Below are 16,702 nucleotides of genomic sequence, written 5' to 3'. Positions count from 1 at the left end.
TAAACTGTTCTCTTTAATATGTATCATAGCTGTGGTATACATACCTAAACCCTTTAGATAAGCCTGATATTCCAATCTTTGTCCAGGGTGATTTTAATAATGTCCTAAATCCTGCCCCAGACAGACACCCCCCCCCCCCCCCCCCCAAATGTAGGTTCCTCCCAACGAGGCAGCTCACTGCTACGATTTATGGAAGAGGTAAAATGGGTGGATGTATGAAGAGAAAAGTACCCTGTAACTGTCCAATTCTCCTGTTATTCTAAGACATATGGGTCACTGTCCCATATAGATCTTTGTCTCGGATCAGCTCGATCCATTGGGCTGGTTTCGAAATTACTGTATGCTCCTAGAGGGGTGTCTGAATACTCGCCTTTGATATGCTGGATTACAGCTAGATCTATCCTGACCCTTCCTAAAGCTCTAAACGCTTTTTGGCTGAAACTGATACCTGAGAGCGCTGGGACTGGACAAAACATGGTTATTTTCTTTGAGGATAACGTGCTATATACTGATAACCTGCTGAAGTGGGATGCTTTTAAATGCTACACAGTATACGTGAAGTCTTTATATTCGCAGTTAATAGTATAAAGACAGAATCTAAAAAGCATGAAAAACTTCTCACTCAGCATGTCCAGGAAAGGGAGAGGATGTAGATTTCACAACCCACAGATGAAGCCCAGTCAGCTTGGCTCACTGCACAGGATGCCCTGACACAACTGATTAACTCCAAAGCTGAAAAAATAAAAGTAAAAGGTAACCTTTTATGAAGAGGGGGAACAGACTGGTGGTCCTCTTTCAAAAATAGTTAATGTACGCCCAGCAGCTCCGGTGATTGGTGCACTACAGCTTCCTACAGGGGGCTATGCCAGTTTCCCGGAAACGGTTATGGCAGAACTAGTAGGATTCTACTAGGTTCTCTATGCTGCTGAGGTCTCTTATACCCTAGAAGCCTTATCAAGTTTTTATAGTCTAACAATATACCCACCCTCTCAGAAGCTCACAGAGCAAGTCTGGATGCTCCTCTTTCGTTAGAGGAGATCCAGGAGGCGACCAGCTCTTTTCCCAACTTCAAAGCACCTAGGGATGTTGTGCTGCCAATGGAGGTATTCCAACAACACGCTGATATCCTTTTACCTAAGCCCTTGAAAGTATTCAGTGAGGCCCATGAGCATGGACGGTTACCACCTTCCATGAACAGGGCTAGTATTATTTTGCTTTTGAAGCCTGATAAGCCAGCTACAAAACCTCCCATAGACCGATTTCCTTGTTACAAGCTGACATAAAACTTTTGGCTAAAGTACTGGCTCGGAGGCTTAACAAAGTAATTGCTGATATCGTTCATGCAGACCAAGCTGGCTTCATGCCTAACAAATCCACTGCTTTTTCAACCTCAGACGACTTTATATAAATATGCAAACGGCAGCTGATAATGGAGGCGCGAGGGCGCTTTTGTCACTGGACGCAAACAAAGCCTTTGATAGCGTAGAGTGGTGCTATTTGTGGGAATTGCTGGAAAGATTTGGCTTTGGAGAACAATTTATTTCATGGGTCCGTTTATTGTATCATAATCCCCGGGCTTCTATCCGGTAGGGTGACAGGACCTCACAGGTATTTTCACTGGGTAGGGGTATTAGGCAGGGATGCCCTTTCTCCCCCATCCTATTTGCCTTTGCAATAGAACCCCTGGCAGCTAAGATTAAGACCATCTCTCTGGTTGAGGGCTTTAAATATGGTGCACTCAATGAAAAGATCATGTTGTATGCAGACGACATGCTGTTTTTGATTGGAAACACAGGCTTCTCTTTGCAAGCTGTAATGGACATAGTCACTGAATTTGGCATTTATTGAGGCTTGACTATTAACTGGACCAAGTTAGCCCTGTTGCCGCTGGATGGAGCTCTTGACCACCAGTTGTCTCCTTTTTGCCCAGTTCCTATAGTGGGGCAGTTCAGATATTTAGGAATCATAGTCTCGGCTGAGATTGTGGACTATTACCGTTTGAACATATTTCCCCTGCTGTCACGGTTTAGGGATAAGGGGAAATTGTGGTCTGAACTACTGCTGTCAGTGGCAGGTAGAGCTGATATAGAAAAAAATTATCCTGATGCCCCAGCTGCTCTATTTCCTCCACAATACGTCTGTGGTTATACCCCTTAAAATATTAAGAGTGGTAAATTCCATATTTACATATTTAGCAGCAGCTGCTAAACGGCATGAATGATGTATCGGCCGAGGGGGAAAAGCACACTGATTCCACATTAGCTGTTCGTTACACTGTGTAGAAGCTCAAACTCTCCCGGAAGCCCTTGAGGTCCAGCTCTTCCTAAAGTCCAATAAAAGGTACCCCACGTATAGGCTACTACATAAGATTTAGATCAAAGCAAAACAACTACAAAGAGTGTCAGGATTTACTAGTTACAGCGCCACCTGGATAACAATAATTACCCGGAACTAGCAAAGCGGCAGTGTGCAGCCCGGTGGCTAACATACGGTGTTACTCACCTCTGTCACATTTAAAGCAATGGCTGGTTGCTCCCATTTGCCCATATGCAAGCCAGATATGGATTGTCAAACAAAATGTTCTTCCCCCTACCTTCAATTGCAGCAGGCGGTGTTATCTCCCACTCCTCTTTTCAATATGATGCAGCAATCCGCATCCACTAAAGGGTTCATCTCCAGGTGCTATCTGATGCACCTGCCAGAGTACCTGGAGAATTTTCCCAACACGGCTATGGAAAAATGGGTGGAGAATGTGGGTGATATTGATGGGTATCAGTGGTCGGAGGCCCGGAATCTGTCCACGGCTGTTCTTTAAATGTAACCCAAATTCTGTCCCAACTATATATATTATTGCAGGTTCATCATACCTCACTTAAATTGTTTACTCTTGGACTTCGCCCAGACCCATTGTGTACGAAATGCAAGGGAGCTAAGGGGAATCTCATACATCTCCTTTGGCGGTGCCCAAAGTTGCACCGCTTGTGGACTGGCATAGTAAACACCGTTACCGATACTTTTCAAGTCACCGTGTTTCTTGACCCAAAATCTTGCTTATTGGGTATACTTGATGAGGTTATAACGGATATATTTGTCAGAGAGGTGGTGTCAAGAGCACTGTTCCAAGCTCGAAAGCTCATCTTGCAACATTGGATCTCTCAAACCTCTCCAACTTTAGAGATGTGGTTAGCCAACATGGGATTAACTGTGAGATATGAGCGCTTGATATATCAGCATAGAGGCAGCCCGACCCGGTTCAATGGGATCTGGGGATGCTGGCTAGCTACCCCTGGCTTGGCTCCATTGGACCTAATTCTTGATAGGCTAATAACTTAAATTGGGAACTCAACCACTCTATTTGTCCCCTTGGAGTGTGTTTATTTTAAAGTACTGGAGAAGAGATATCATGAGAATGTCTTTTTAAACCATACCTCGGGATGCATGTACTGTGAGATATAATGACAGCTCAGGTTCAATTGGATTTATAAACTTGCTTTGTCTTTTTACGAGAACATTATTCTACTTTGTATTCTGAGAAAGTATTGTATAATGTAATACTGAGGAATGTGCATTTTTTATTGTACTGTTAAAAGTTGTTTATAAACTTTATTCTGATTATAAAAAAAAGAAAATGCTTTCCCTCCAATATTACATACAACCAAACCAATCAAATGTGTATATATTGCATTGGCTGATAAAACTCCACTGTGATCTGGTATAATTTTCTGTTATTATTTGTGCTCTTTGTCCTAAACCTGAAAGAAGTTATAGGTACAGTAAGGGAAAAAGTATTTGATCCCCTGCGGATTTTGTACATTTGCCCACTGATAAAGAAATGATCAGTCTATGATTTTAATGGTAGGTTTATTTTAACAGTGAGAGACAGAATAACAAATATATCCAGAAAAACGCATTTCAAAAAAGTTATAAATTGATTTGCATTTTAATGAGTGAAAAAAATATTTGACCCCTTTGCAAAACATGACTTAGTACTTGGTGGTGAAACGCTTGTTGGCAATCACAGAGGTCAGACGTTTCTTGTAGTTGGCCACCAGGTTTGCACACATCTCAGGAGGGATTGTGTCCCACTCCTCTTTGAAGATCCTCTCTAAGTCATTATAGTTTCGAGGCTGACGTTTGGTAACTCAAACTTTCAGCTCCCTCCACATATGTTCTATGGGATTAAGGTCTGGAGACTGGCTAGGCCACTCCAGGATCTTAATGTGCTGCTTCTTGAGCCACTCCCTTGTTGCCTTGGCTGTGTGTTTTGGGTCATTGTCATGCTGGAATACCCATCTACGACCCATTTTCTGTGCCCTGGCTGAGGGAAGGAGGTTCTCACCCAAGATGACAGTACATGGCCCCGTCCATCATCCCTTTGATGTGGTGAACTTGTCCTGTCCCTTCAGCAGAAAAACACCCCCAAAGCATAATGTTTCCACCTCCATGTTTGACGGTGGGGATGGTGTTCTTGAGGTCATAGGCAGCATTCCTCCTCCTCCAAACACGGCGAGTTGAGTTGATTCCAAAGATCTCGATTTTGGTCTCATCTGCCTACAACACTTTCACCCAATTCTCCTCTGAATCATTCAGATGTTCATTAGCAAACTTCAGACGGGCCTGTACATGTGCTTTCTTGAGCAGTAGGGCCTTGTTAGCGCTGCAGTATTTCAGTCCTTCACAGCGTAGTATGTTACCAATTGTTTTTTGGTGACTATGGTCCCAGCTGCCTTGAGATCGAGGGAGATTGACAGTTTTTTTGTGTTTCTTTCATTTGCGAATAATCGCACCAACTGTTATCGCCCTCTCACCAAGCTTCTTGATCTTATAGCCCATACTAGCCTTGTGTAGGTCTACAATCTACAATCTTGTCCCTGACATCCTTGGACAGCTCTTTGGTCTTGGCCATGGTGGAGAGATTGGAATCTGATTGATTGATTTCTTCTGTGGACAGGTGTCTTTTATACAGGTAACAAGCTGAGATTAGGAGCACTCCCTTTAAGGGAGTGCTCCTAATCCCAGCTCATTACCTGTATAATATACACCTGGGAGCCAGAAATCTTGCTGATTGATAGGGGATCAAATACTTATTTCACTCAAAATTAAAATCAATTTATAACTTTTTTTAAATGTGCTTTTCTGGATTTGTTTTGTTCTGTCTCTCGTTGGTAAATAAACCTACCATTAAAATTATATACTGATCGATTCTTTGTCAGTGGACAAACTTACAAAATCAGCAGGGGATCAAATACTTTTTTCCCCTCACTGTAATCTTTTGATGTTATAAAGGGCTCCAATGGGGATATCCTCAATCCCTGTCAGTGAGAATGTACGTAAAGGCGATTCTTCCCAGCAAGAATGCTAAAAGCAACAAAAAAAAAACGTAGTTCTTACATTTTCCCATCCATTAAAAGACAAATTGTCGCTGCTATTTGTGTGCCCATTGGAGAGAGCTACCATATTGAAGGTTGTCATCATTTGGGACAGAAAATAAGGGAATATCTCCAAAATTGAGATAGGTATGGTAGTAAAATTCCCAATTTATCAAAAAAATAAAAAAAAAAAACTTTTTATCTGGAGCTATACCTATAGCAGAACCTCACTGCTTCTGAGCACCACAAACCAAATAATTAATTTTTAATCTTCAAAGCAAACTCCCATCCATCCATGTCTCCATGCTTTATTTTGCTGAGAAATCACTTTGAAAAACACACCCTAGCAGTCCTGGCCATGGCTATTTTAATAAGGGCAGATGATTCATGTAGCATTTGCTTCCTGGAATCCATCATCTCTTAGCTCAGGCATACATGCAGAAGGGTGTGCTTAGCTGAGAAAACCCCTCCTAAAGACTCCTGGGATGTATAACATAATTTTGGCCTAGGCCTAAAATCCGGAAACAAATTGAAGAAAATTAAAAAAATAAATAAGTTTATTAAATAAAATGTTAAAATACAAAGTAATGCTAGCAGAATAAGGAATTAAAATAGTCAATGTTAATTGAGCAGCTGAAGTGCTGGTTCACATCGTCCATTATTTCATTTCCTATGAAATTTGGTTGAAAGCATATTTAATAATTGGTTTAGTGACCATTACAAAAGGTTAACAAACAGATGAATTAATGGTATAGCTTTAGACGGCTTCCGGGTTATTATTTTTTTTAATGTAGGCGATTTCTTAGAACATTTAATCATTTAGCAGTTGTATATGTTATTGTTCTAACCAAACCATGATTTCTCAGAAGCCATATTGTAAGTTTACAGTAGTTGAGGTTTGGTGAGCAGTGGACACAAATAAAAGTTATGTCTATGATACCATCAAAGTAACTGGAAACCGGTGTGCCAGATGAAGGGTTGACCAAACAAAGGCAAACTCTGTAGGAGAATTTTAAGACTGTTTCTTTAGGATAATGGCATAATTGCGTTCAATCAAGTCCTTCCACAATGATCCATTCAGCTCCAACAAATGAACAGAAGGAGGAGTGTTAGTTGCTTTGTGTGTCTATACATACTATGCTGGTTGGACCATATAATGGTCTGATCTAACAATAAAGCTGTGGGTGGCAGGTAACATCAGTGACCTCAAATTCCTCCATACTGTGGAGTGTTTCCAGCAGTTCTGATCAGTGTTGGTATTTCAGTTGTTTTAAATATTAATCCCCCCCCCCCCTTTCCTCAAACACCCTAGACAACTAGATTTTACAAATGGTTTAAAAGCACTAACATGATTGTGGTACAATTATGTGTCTTTGGCCATAGGAGACAATGTTCAAAATGTTTATATTTAGTGGAATACTGTAACGATCGACTGTTTTTGGGTGAAAAATCGATTGATTGATTTGGTTTGCTAAGCATCTTTGGTTGACATAAAATATCTAAGTTCAAAGGTTTTTTTGGCATAGGAGTGTAGAAGGGTTAGAAATTCTGTCAGGTCCTAATTGCTGTTTTTGTTTCCAGTGGGGCTATTCACCCGGATGTCCTGGGGACCATTGTCTTCCACAAATTTACAGTTTTCATAGGAACAGGAGGTGAGGGTAAATCTCCCAAGCAGGGCACTGCCTGAAAGTGATAACTTTTAGGAGGGGATTTCCCTTTCATTTAGAGATGTCCTCCTGCTGTGTTTCAATATAGAAAGGGAAGGTGATACTAAACAATATCCCTATTCTCAAAAAAAAAAAAAAAAGCGAATTTATACACATCCACTACTTAAATCATTTAGAAAAGTTATTTTTTTTCTTTTAAAATAACAAACATGTTATACTTACCTACACTTCAATGGTTTTGCAGAAAGCAGCCCCAGTCCTTCTCTTTTTGGGTCCCCTGCCGGCATTCCTGGCCCTGCCCCCCTGCTGAGTGCCCATATAGCAAGCTGCTTGCTCTGGGGCTACTCCTATGCTTGCTTCCGAGCCACCTGTGTGTGTCTATTAGACATACAGAACACACTATCCCTGCCCCCCTGCTCCCTCCTTGCTGCCTGTGATTAACAGCAATGGGAGCCAATGGCTCCCTCTTCTGTGTCTCAGCCAATGAGGAGGGAGAGACCTGGGAGAGCTTCTGCTCTTGTGCACATCTCTGGTTTATATGAGTATAAGGGGGGGACTGAGAGGGGAGATGCACACTGAAGGTTTTTTACCTTCATGCAGAGAGGTAATAATACATACTTGAGTTTGGTGTCACTTTAAGAGAAATCTTCTCAGCAAGACACAGGAAAATGTACTTTCATTTCAGCCATATACAGATAGACCTCCACCAAGAGCACTGGTTGGCAAGAGATTTTTTGGAACCAGTGGTGTCACTGCATTACTGTAGTTGAGTGTGTTGATATTCTGTAGTACTAGTTAGTGAGGTAGAGGGCACCTTTTTTGCCATAGGAAGGAATGACAGCCAAGTTTTCACACCGGTTTTCAGTATACAGAAATCTGGAACTTTTTGTTTTAGTCAGTACTGAAGTTTGCCATAGGTAATAGAGAATGGTTTGATGTGCTTGCCCAATCTAACCATCTGCAAAGTCTTTTTGACCAGTTTCTTCTCTAAACAGGCATGCTCTAGTCACATGAGTTCAATGGAGTAAGATTTGGGAGCCATTGGCTGACAACCCCAGCATTGGGGAAACCAATGAGGATCAAGCAAGGTCTTCTAACCTGCCCAATCACAATGTTTCCCAAAATATGTGTCTAAGACTATCATGTGTTGCCCCATGAACACTGGAGAAATAAAAAGCCGTATCAGAAGACTAATCATGTAATGTCTATGAAGTGTAAATGTTCATCCATTACAGTCATGCATGTTTAAAATTCTATCTGTTCAAGCAGTACTCCAGGCATATTTGTTTTTTCTCCCTGCAGTGGGGCTGTGCCCGCACTGTACGAGTTAATTGCTAGTTTTGTTCTGGGAAGAGGCAAGCAGAGATATACTTACCTGACCCACTGACCCTGCCCGCACAAGACCGGTCCGGCACCCCCACGCTCTAGCTGTCTTGAAAATGGACTGTTCCTGACATCAGCACGCTCCATCGGCAGGAACAGTCCACCTGGACCGTGGAGAAGAGTGGTTTCCTGGAAGATCGATGGATCAGGTGAGAATGAACTTTGTGCTCAACCCTAGAAAAAAGGAGCATTTGACCCATGCAGTGTGGACACAGCCCCACTGCGTGGGGGGGGGGGGGGGGAATTGCCCGGAGTTGGGCTTTAACTAATTGAACTCTAATCCAATCTTCATTGAAATGTATGCCTTGATTGGCCTAGATTTATACTTTAGACCTGTGATACTAGCAGGATGCAGTATTTTAAATCCAAAAATTGCATTAGTATTCTGCAGCTCAAAAATTCCAAGGCATGGGTTTCATTATCACCTCCATCCACCGGACAGAACAGAGAAGAAGTTAGGTTTTTACACTGCACTTGTTTGTGGCATTGGCTCATGATTTGAAGATAATGCAGATAGATAGTAAGTGATGAAATTAAATTCCCTCTTACCTCGCTGCCCAGGGAGACAGTGCACAGAGAAAGCAACTACAGTCCTCGATTGCAACAGACATTGCCGAATTCCTTGGTGCATCTTTCTAATTGTACTGGGAAAGATTTGTTATACACAGGCTTTAATTTTATTCATTTTCTGGTGTGTTTAATAGCTGCATCCTCATCTGGTCCCATTCAGACAAGCTATTTTGTTGTGACCTTCAGTCATCTTCCTCTTCAGGGAATAATTGCATTGCAAGTTAATGTTTAAAATATCAGCATGTGAGCTGAAGGAAGCCGCTGCTGGCTCAGCCTGTTATTTGCCCTGCTATAGCATGTTATCGTCTTGCTGGTTTTGTTGTATAATTTATGCTTTATTTGGGTTTTAGGGGTGAGGTAAACAAAGCTGTCATCCTGTCACCTTGTCTGCCTCCCTTTATTAATGCCCTTTTCCCATCTTCTATGAACACAGAGCTCTGCAGCAATTACCAGATGAAACTCAGGTGATTAACATACCCAGAAAGCATGGCACTGCTTAGCATAGCATAAATGAATCATGTGACAAAAAGGTGATACGTTTCATTTATACAGCATGTACCACTTTGCACTGTTTAATTTAACGTAATGTACATACATTGTTAAAGCTGAACTGCTGGCATAAACCAAAGTGCACAGCTGAACTGCATCTTTACCTAATTAATTCTGTTCAACCAGTCTTGTGATCCAAGCACCTCTGCTGGACTTGTTTGCATGAAGGTAACCTGGCACGAGAGAAACATAGCGGCTGCTGCTTCTTACCTCTGATTCTGAAAATGCTATACTTCCTTCCTGCATTTTTGTATTGAACAAAATCCCATTCTTCCGCTACCTCTATCAACACTGGTGGAAGGAACAGTAATCCGATATTCTACAACAATAATGCTGTTGAGATTTGCAGCCTGTCCATGGCAATGCTTTTCGTTGAGGGGTTGCCTGTGTAGCAGCTGCAGTGATTTTTGCACCTTGTGCAGTTTGGGTCACATTTTTGCATACAGTGCTTAGACTGCTGAGAATTCAGAGAGATTCCATAACTCGTGTAAGGTGTAAAATGTACCACTTGTCTATTCATATCTGGAAAAATTCTCAAAACTATTCATCAGAATAATACTTTTCTGCCTAAAGCAAAAAATGTTACTTGAAGCTTATTTTCTGCACATGGAAAATAAAATTAAAGGTGAAATATTAGCATTAGGTACAATCTAGGGGGACTGAGCTGCTTCTTCATATTTTGTATCTCTTGTGGACTTCACCAGTATTATTTTCCTACCAAACTCCTGCCTGTCTTCCAACTATCTTAAGCCTTCCATGATCTGTAATATTTCTTCTATTCAGCCTCTGAGAAATCTGCTTCCTCCATCTGTGCTAAACAGCATATATGGAGGAATCTGCGCTGCGGTTTGTTGTATTATGACAATAGGTGTCGGAATACCGAACAGTGGCTGTGTCTGATTGGATGTGACCGCTGCTCAGATGACAATCTTCTGCCTGTCTCCTTATATTTCCAAAGTCAGGTGGGAAAGTGCAGGGGAACCTATGGCTTAAATTGTGTCTAGTTCTTAAGGAACCAGCCGAAATTTGCTCTATTTGCTTTAGGGTGTTCCCACGTCTTCTGTTGTATTCTGCATAATGTACAAATCGGTAAAAAAATTGGCTGTTTCATATGGTCATAGTAGGTGTGCAGATCTGAGAAAGAAATTGGTACTTCATTTAAAGCAGGATTAGACCCTAAAATGTAAGAGTACCAATATTTTTTCTCAAGTACTCACCGATACCTATTACCAATATCACATGACAGATTTTTTTTTTTTTTTTTAGACTATTGACAAATAATTACCATTTCTTTATAGTTATGAAGAACTGTAAGTCTTGATTCATACCAGTGCAGCTTTGAAAGTGCGCTACTTCAGCGGGATTTGGAACTCATTTTACAGAAGTCAATGCAAGGCGCACTGAAATTGCAAAAAAGTCCCTATGACTTAAGTTGCTGCAACTTGAAAGTATAAGTTTTAGCATCAAAGCACTTGCAAGAGTACAAGTAATTGTGCAACTGCTTAGTATTGGCACCAAAGCCAGCATCAGTGTAACGCTAGTAATATACTGCAGCTTGTCAATCCCTAAATCTGGTGGCTGCATTTTTTAGTATTTTTCACTTTTATTTTCACCTGGTGATCCAGCCAAGAGCACACCTCCTGTCTTAGGGTGTCTCCACTCCTGGATGAGGAGCAACAGGGACACCTTTAGACAGCAGCATTGTCAGTCGGGGGGGGGGGCAGTAGCAGATTTAAATTAACCTGACTAGCAAATTAAAGCCAAACTCCAGCTAAAACGTTTCAAGCAGCTGAAACATTTTTTTCCCTTTTTCTTTTATAAAAATAAACAAAAGCTGACCATTGTAAGTACAGTTAAATAGTTTGTCTCATCCTAAACCCTCTAACTGACACTTTATCTGGAAAGCTTGACCTGTTCAAGGAAGTTGAAAAATAACACTTACAGGCTGGATCCCCAAGTAAAAATAAAGGAAAAAAGTCCCCTCTCACAAGAACATTTCAATCGGGTCTGCCTGTCCGTTTTTCAGGCAGACCCCATCAGAACCTCTATTCTTCTCTATAGAGCGGTGAGTGTAAATGGACATATGTTTGTTTACACCTGCCAACAGCCAATCTGATCTGATATGCTAAAAACAGACAGATGGGGATTGTTCCCCTTCCGGATGGCAGTCGGATGTAAACAGACAAGTGGTCAGTTTATATCCAACCGCCCATAGAGGAGAATGGGCTGTGTCCGTGTCCACTCTGCATAAGAGGAGCAGACATGGACCTGTCATCCACCTGCTCAGCACGGATCAGCTGAAAGATCCTCTGCTGAGCAAATGGATCGCAGGTGGAGTCCGCAATATGTGAAAAGGCCCTTAAAAAGAGAAACCTAATACAGCTACCACATCTAAGAACTGGTAAGCTGCAATATAATATATCGTTGGCAGGTTAATACTGCTATAATTCTCCAACATTTGCAAAATATGAAAAAAATGTGTTTGAAATGGAGTCTCATTTTAACCACTTGACGACCGCCCACTGTAGATTTACTGCGGCAGGCGGCCGCTCCTGGGCAAACCGACGTAGTACTACATCGCTCGCTCAGGAGAATCTAGGGGGCGAGCGCGCGCCACCGGTGGCACGCTCCTGCCCCCACTCGTCAGCCGGGGAGCCAGTGCATGTGACAGGCGGCTCCGATGGCCGCGGGCCACTCGGGATCTCCCCCCGCTGACAGAGAAGGATGGACGGCTGATGTAAACACAGCCGTCTGTCATTCTCCCTGAAGATGTCTCTATGATGATCTCACAAGCCCAACCCCCGCACAGTTAGAATCACTCCCCTAGGCTCACATTTAACCCCTTGATCACTAATAGTATTAACCCCTTCCCTGCCAATGGCATTATTACAGTAATAGTGCATATTTTTAGCACTGATTACTGTAGTAATGTCACTGGTACCCCCAAAAGTGTCAAAAATGTCAGGGGTCCGATCTATCTGCCGCAATGTCGCAGTCCCACAAAAAAATCGCAGATCGCCGCCATTACTAGTAAAAAAAAAAAAAAAAAACAATAAAAATGACATAAATCTTTACCTTAGTTAGTAGACGCAATAACTTTTGCACAAACCAATCAAAATACGCATATTGCGATTTTTTTTTTTTTTTTACCAAAAATATGTAGCAGAAAACAAATCGGCTTAAAATGTTAAAAAATTTTGATTTTTACATTTTTTTTTTAATTGTTATATAGCAGAATGTGAAAAATATTGTTTTTTTTTTTTCAAAATTGTCGCTCTTTTTTTTTTGTTTATAGCGAAAAAAATAAAAATCGCACAGGTGATCAAATACCACCAAAAGAAAGTTCTATTTGTGGGAAAAAAAGGACGTCAATTTTATTTGGGTACAGTGTCGCACGTCTGCGCAATTGTCCGTTAAATTAACGCAGTGCCGAATCACAAAATAGGGCCTGGTCATTAAGCAGCAAATCTTCCGGTCATTAAGTGGTTAAACTAAGAATTTGTCTGATATGGGCAATGAGAACAGTTATTGCTTCAAATATTTAATAAGTCACATTGAGTCATAAGAAATAAATGCATTCCCAAAAATGACTCATTCCTAAAATCGACAAAAGGTGTACCAGTGTTTCTCTGTACGACAAACAAATATATGGACAGCTTTTTAGAACTGTTAGCGGTGACCTTCGAAGCATTGCATTAGTCTGAAAGAATGTCTAACATTAGAGGGCCTTTACATATGAAATTCTTTTAAATAGCATCACTTGTGCGAACTATGTGCTATCATGTTTCCAATTTCCGTGTAAAGCTGTTGGATTTGTCATTTGTTTGTCAGGACCTGTTCTACTCTTTACATGAGTCTTATTAACGTACTCCCTGACTCTGCTTTTCCTTCTAGGTCTCCCATCAAGCACCAGTTCCGATCTGTCATCAATTACAGGAGCAGAGCCAGCAGAACCTACATCTCCGACACTAACGCGTGCCACCAAAAGCAAAGTCTCGGGAAAGCTTCGTCGCTCTGCCAGTGCTGTCAGCAAATCTTCCAATTGAAGCACTTTTTTTTTTTTTTTTTTTTATATGAACTCTAGTACAGAGCTGTTTTTAATCTAAAGGAAAAAAATATTGAAAATATATATATATATAAATATAACTTTGCACCTGTGAATAGAACTTTTAAGCTGTGCAATGTTGTAATGTGTGTCTAGCGGGGCAGGACCCCCTGGGTAGGTTATTAGTAAGTTATCCACTAGGCACTAAGATATGATGCAACTCTGGTTGTAACACTGATGATGGCAAGAGGATTGTCTGACGAATCGTAATGATGCAACAGCACCAAATGACAAGGGACCACGTAACCGGCATGCCAGAGTCACAACAATCCCTGCAAGAGTCTTAAGTGACATGGATTTCATTGCCTCATTCTGAAGGCTGTTTGTGTAACACTTTCACTGCTGCAATGTTTTCTGATGCCAGGGAAGACAGTGTAGAGCAGTGGTGCACTGTGTGTCTTCAGAAGCTGCTTGTATGCAAGCTACAATCACCTACCTGCTTGACAGACGTTCCATGGAGAGCCAACTGCAACTTGCTCCCGTGGGATCATGGCCTTAAAATGTGAATTTTTCCACAATTTATTTAAACAGCCTGAAATAATACATCCTTAAAAAAAGCTTGTTTCTTCATAATAATGCAGGCTGTTTTCTTTTGGGACCCTTTTGAGGCTGATTTATAAAAACTAGAGGTATATAAAACTAGAGCGATGGTCATTGCAGCCAGTTGGGGGCACGCTTTTGTTTTCTAATTTGCACTAGAAAAAAATGGCAGCCGAAATCCAAATGGTTGCAGTGGTCAGCGATCTCCTAAGCAGGACATCAATTCCATCAGGTGTCTATATGCAACAGTTTAGCTTTGTACACTTTTTCAGTGGTGGGCATCACGGAGGCCTCAGCTGAGGTTAGATACACATGCCAGATACCACATTATGACACTTTTGTGTATGTGGCCCATGTTTTTATAAATATGCCCCTTTCAATAGATCTGATGTACCTTGATCCTTAATATGCCATAGTTCATACTTTATTTTGAAAGGTTCAGGATTATTGTTGTACAGATCCCTTTTAACTGTTTTATTTCAGACCAACCTTTACCAGACAAAGAAGGCTTTTTTTTTTTTTTCCTGAAGACTGAGGTGTTTTAATGTTAATGTTTGATTGTTCTTGCCTTGTATATTTTTACACGTCTGTGTAGTTGATGCTACTTATTTTTTGTGGTCCTTTCCTGATATTTAAAGTCGGTCATTCTAATTAGCAGTTTAGAAGTTTTTGCTGTGATTTCCTTTATGTTCCAATAGATGAAGTAGAGAAAATGCACAAGAAAATGCACATGTGGGCACTTCTGTTATTTGTTCCTCTTTATGTATGTCAGTTGATTTTTTGCACTAATTTGATTACTCATTTAAAGAGTGCCTGTCACTCGTCAGCTGGGAGTAGCCATATTGTGGCTTGATAAAACTTCCAGCCAGTTCTCATCTAAGAATACTTTAAATGTGCGGCGCCTAAAAAAATTAGGTCTTATAGAATGTGGGTAACAGGTTCACTTCTTTTACATATACATACATATATATATATATATATATATATATATATATATATATATATGTATGTGTGTGTGTGTGTGTGTGTGTGTGTGTGTGTGTTTTTATTTGTTCAGGGTTGTACCAATAACATTTTTGTGTATATATAAAGTATGGTAATTACACTGAGAATTTTTTTCTAACTTGTGCTAAGTGAACTTTAAGTGAAGAGCTGAAGTTGGACTCCAGTCAACAACTGAAAAGCATTAGGCAGTGTGTTTCCCCCAGGCTATATCAACAGATGTCTTCACAGAGATAGCCTGCTACTGATCTAGGCCTTGCAAACATTCATTCTGCCTGAGCTTCTGTCACCTACTTGTGTGTGGCATGTCAGCTTCAAATTAATAGCAATTCTGTCATTTGCATATCAGAGATAGGTTTGTATTTGTTTAAACATTACTTGTAACAGGAAATTGGGCTTTCTTACTCTCTAATAATGAGGAATATGTTTTACTGTTAAAAGCCTTTAAATTGCGTTTATTGTAAAGTGACATAAATATGAGTAGGTGATAGAAAGCCCTTCAAGTTGATTTCCATAGGAAACACATTCTGTCTTATAGTGCATTTGTTTTGTTACAGCATTATTTATACTTGGCTTCACCTTCATTGCAGACCTCCTTCTGGAACTACTAGTTGGCGGGCTGTCATGTCCATCCAGTGGCTTTACTACTTTCTGAGATCCAAAACCCAGAACAAGAATGTTGTTTAGAAGTTCTGTCACATTACTTTTTCAGGGGGAAGTGACTGAGTTTCTTGCTAGCCCTTCCCCTTAGGCTGTTTGTACTCTGCTTCCTCCATCACAGCCAGCACAAAGTATCCTGTGCTTCAGGCTACGAGAGGACATGTGATCTCCACCCATGATGCGGTCCTCAAAGTGTAAACTCCATTATGGTCTGACACAAAGCTCATCCAAAGTATTTTGTAAAGGCTGCAATGAACAAATGCAGTTGTAGAATGCACTTGGGTCAGAGAGAGGCCTTTAAAAAGCTGAAATAGAAAAGAGTAGAGCCGAGCAGTTGGAATTTTCAGATAAAGTGAGCAATGGCCTTTATATTTTAGGTTTCCTTTCAGGCAGCTATTTTAGGGGCTCAATCAGATGTTACCTATTATAAGTGTACCAGAGCCAAATAAAACAAGGATATTTGTGGGCATCCAATGAAAAGCTTTGCAATCACCACCATTTCTGGTAACCCTTGATGTATAGTACAGTTGATCTCAAATATCGGTCATATACAGCAGCTTCTAGAATTTATTTTATTTAGATAACTAAATAGGTTTGTAGCTGTCAATGAAACTTAAAGGATTAGGATTGCATCATAATAGTAAAGTGCATGTAGGCCTTCCTGATGTACATGTGAAGCACTCTAATGTGTTTCTGAGTGAATAAGGTCCCAGCCAGCTATACTACCATGGCACATCGTCTGTTGTCTTTTCTGAGCTATTTCTCCACCTCTACCAACAGCTCAGGAAAGATGATGGCGTTAATGTCGTAGAGGAGAGAGATGGAATACAGGAGAAGAGAAGACTGTATCTCTAGGG

The 16,702-nt window shown here is 40.8% G+C and overlaps 1 protein-coding gene across 2 annotated transcripts in view; it reads left to right on the top strand.

Annotated features, from left to right (window-relative positions):
- The window catches only part of RALGAPA2 (Ral GTPase activating protein catalytic subunit alpha 2), a 685,399-nt gene extending 670,272 nt beyond the window's left edge, over window positions 1-15,127 (top strand). For both annotated transcript variants that reach the window (XM_082251348.1, XM_082251349.1), the window contains one exon: window positions 13,433-15,127. In XM_082251348.1, coding sequence (XP_082107474.1) covers window positions 13,433-13,584 — 152 coding nt within the window. In that variant the 3' untranslated portion in view covers window positions 13,585-15,127. The remainder of the gene's footprint in view (window positions 1-13,432) is intronic.
- Window positions 15,128-16,702: the final 1,575 nt, after the last annotated feature.

The sequence above is a fragment of the Pelophylax lessonae genome (genome assembly GCF_965119305.1).
Source record: "Pelophylax lessonae genome assembly, chromosome: 3".
In the NCBI taxonomy this organism is placed as follows: domain Eukaryota; kingdom Metazoa; phylum Chordata; class Amphibia; order Anura; family Ranidae; genus Pelophylax; species Pelophylax lessonae.
Note: the sequence above shows the minus strand (reverse complement) of the source record. Positions and strands in the feature narration are given on the sequence as shown.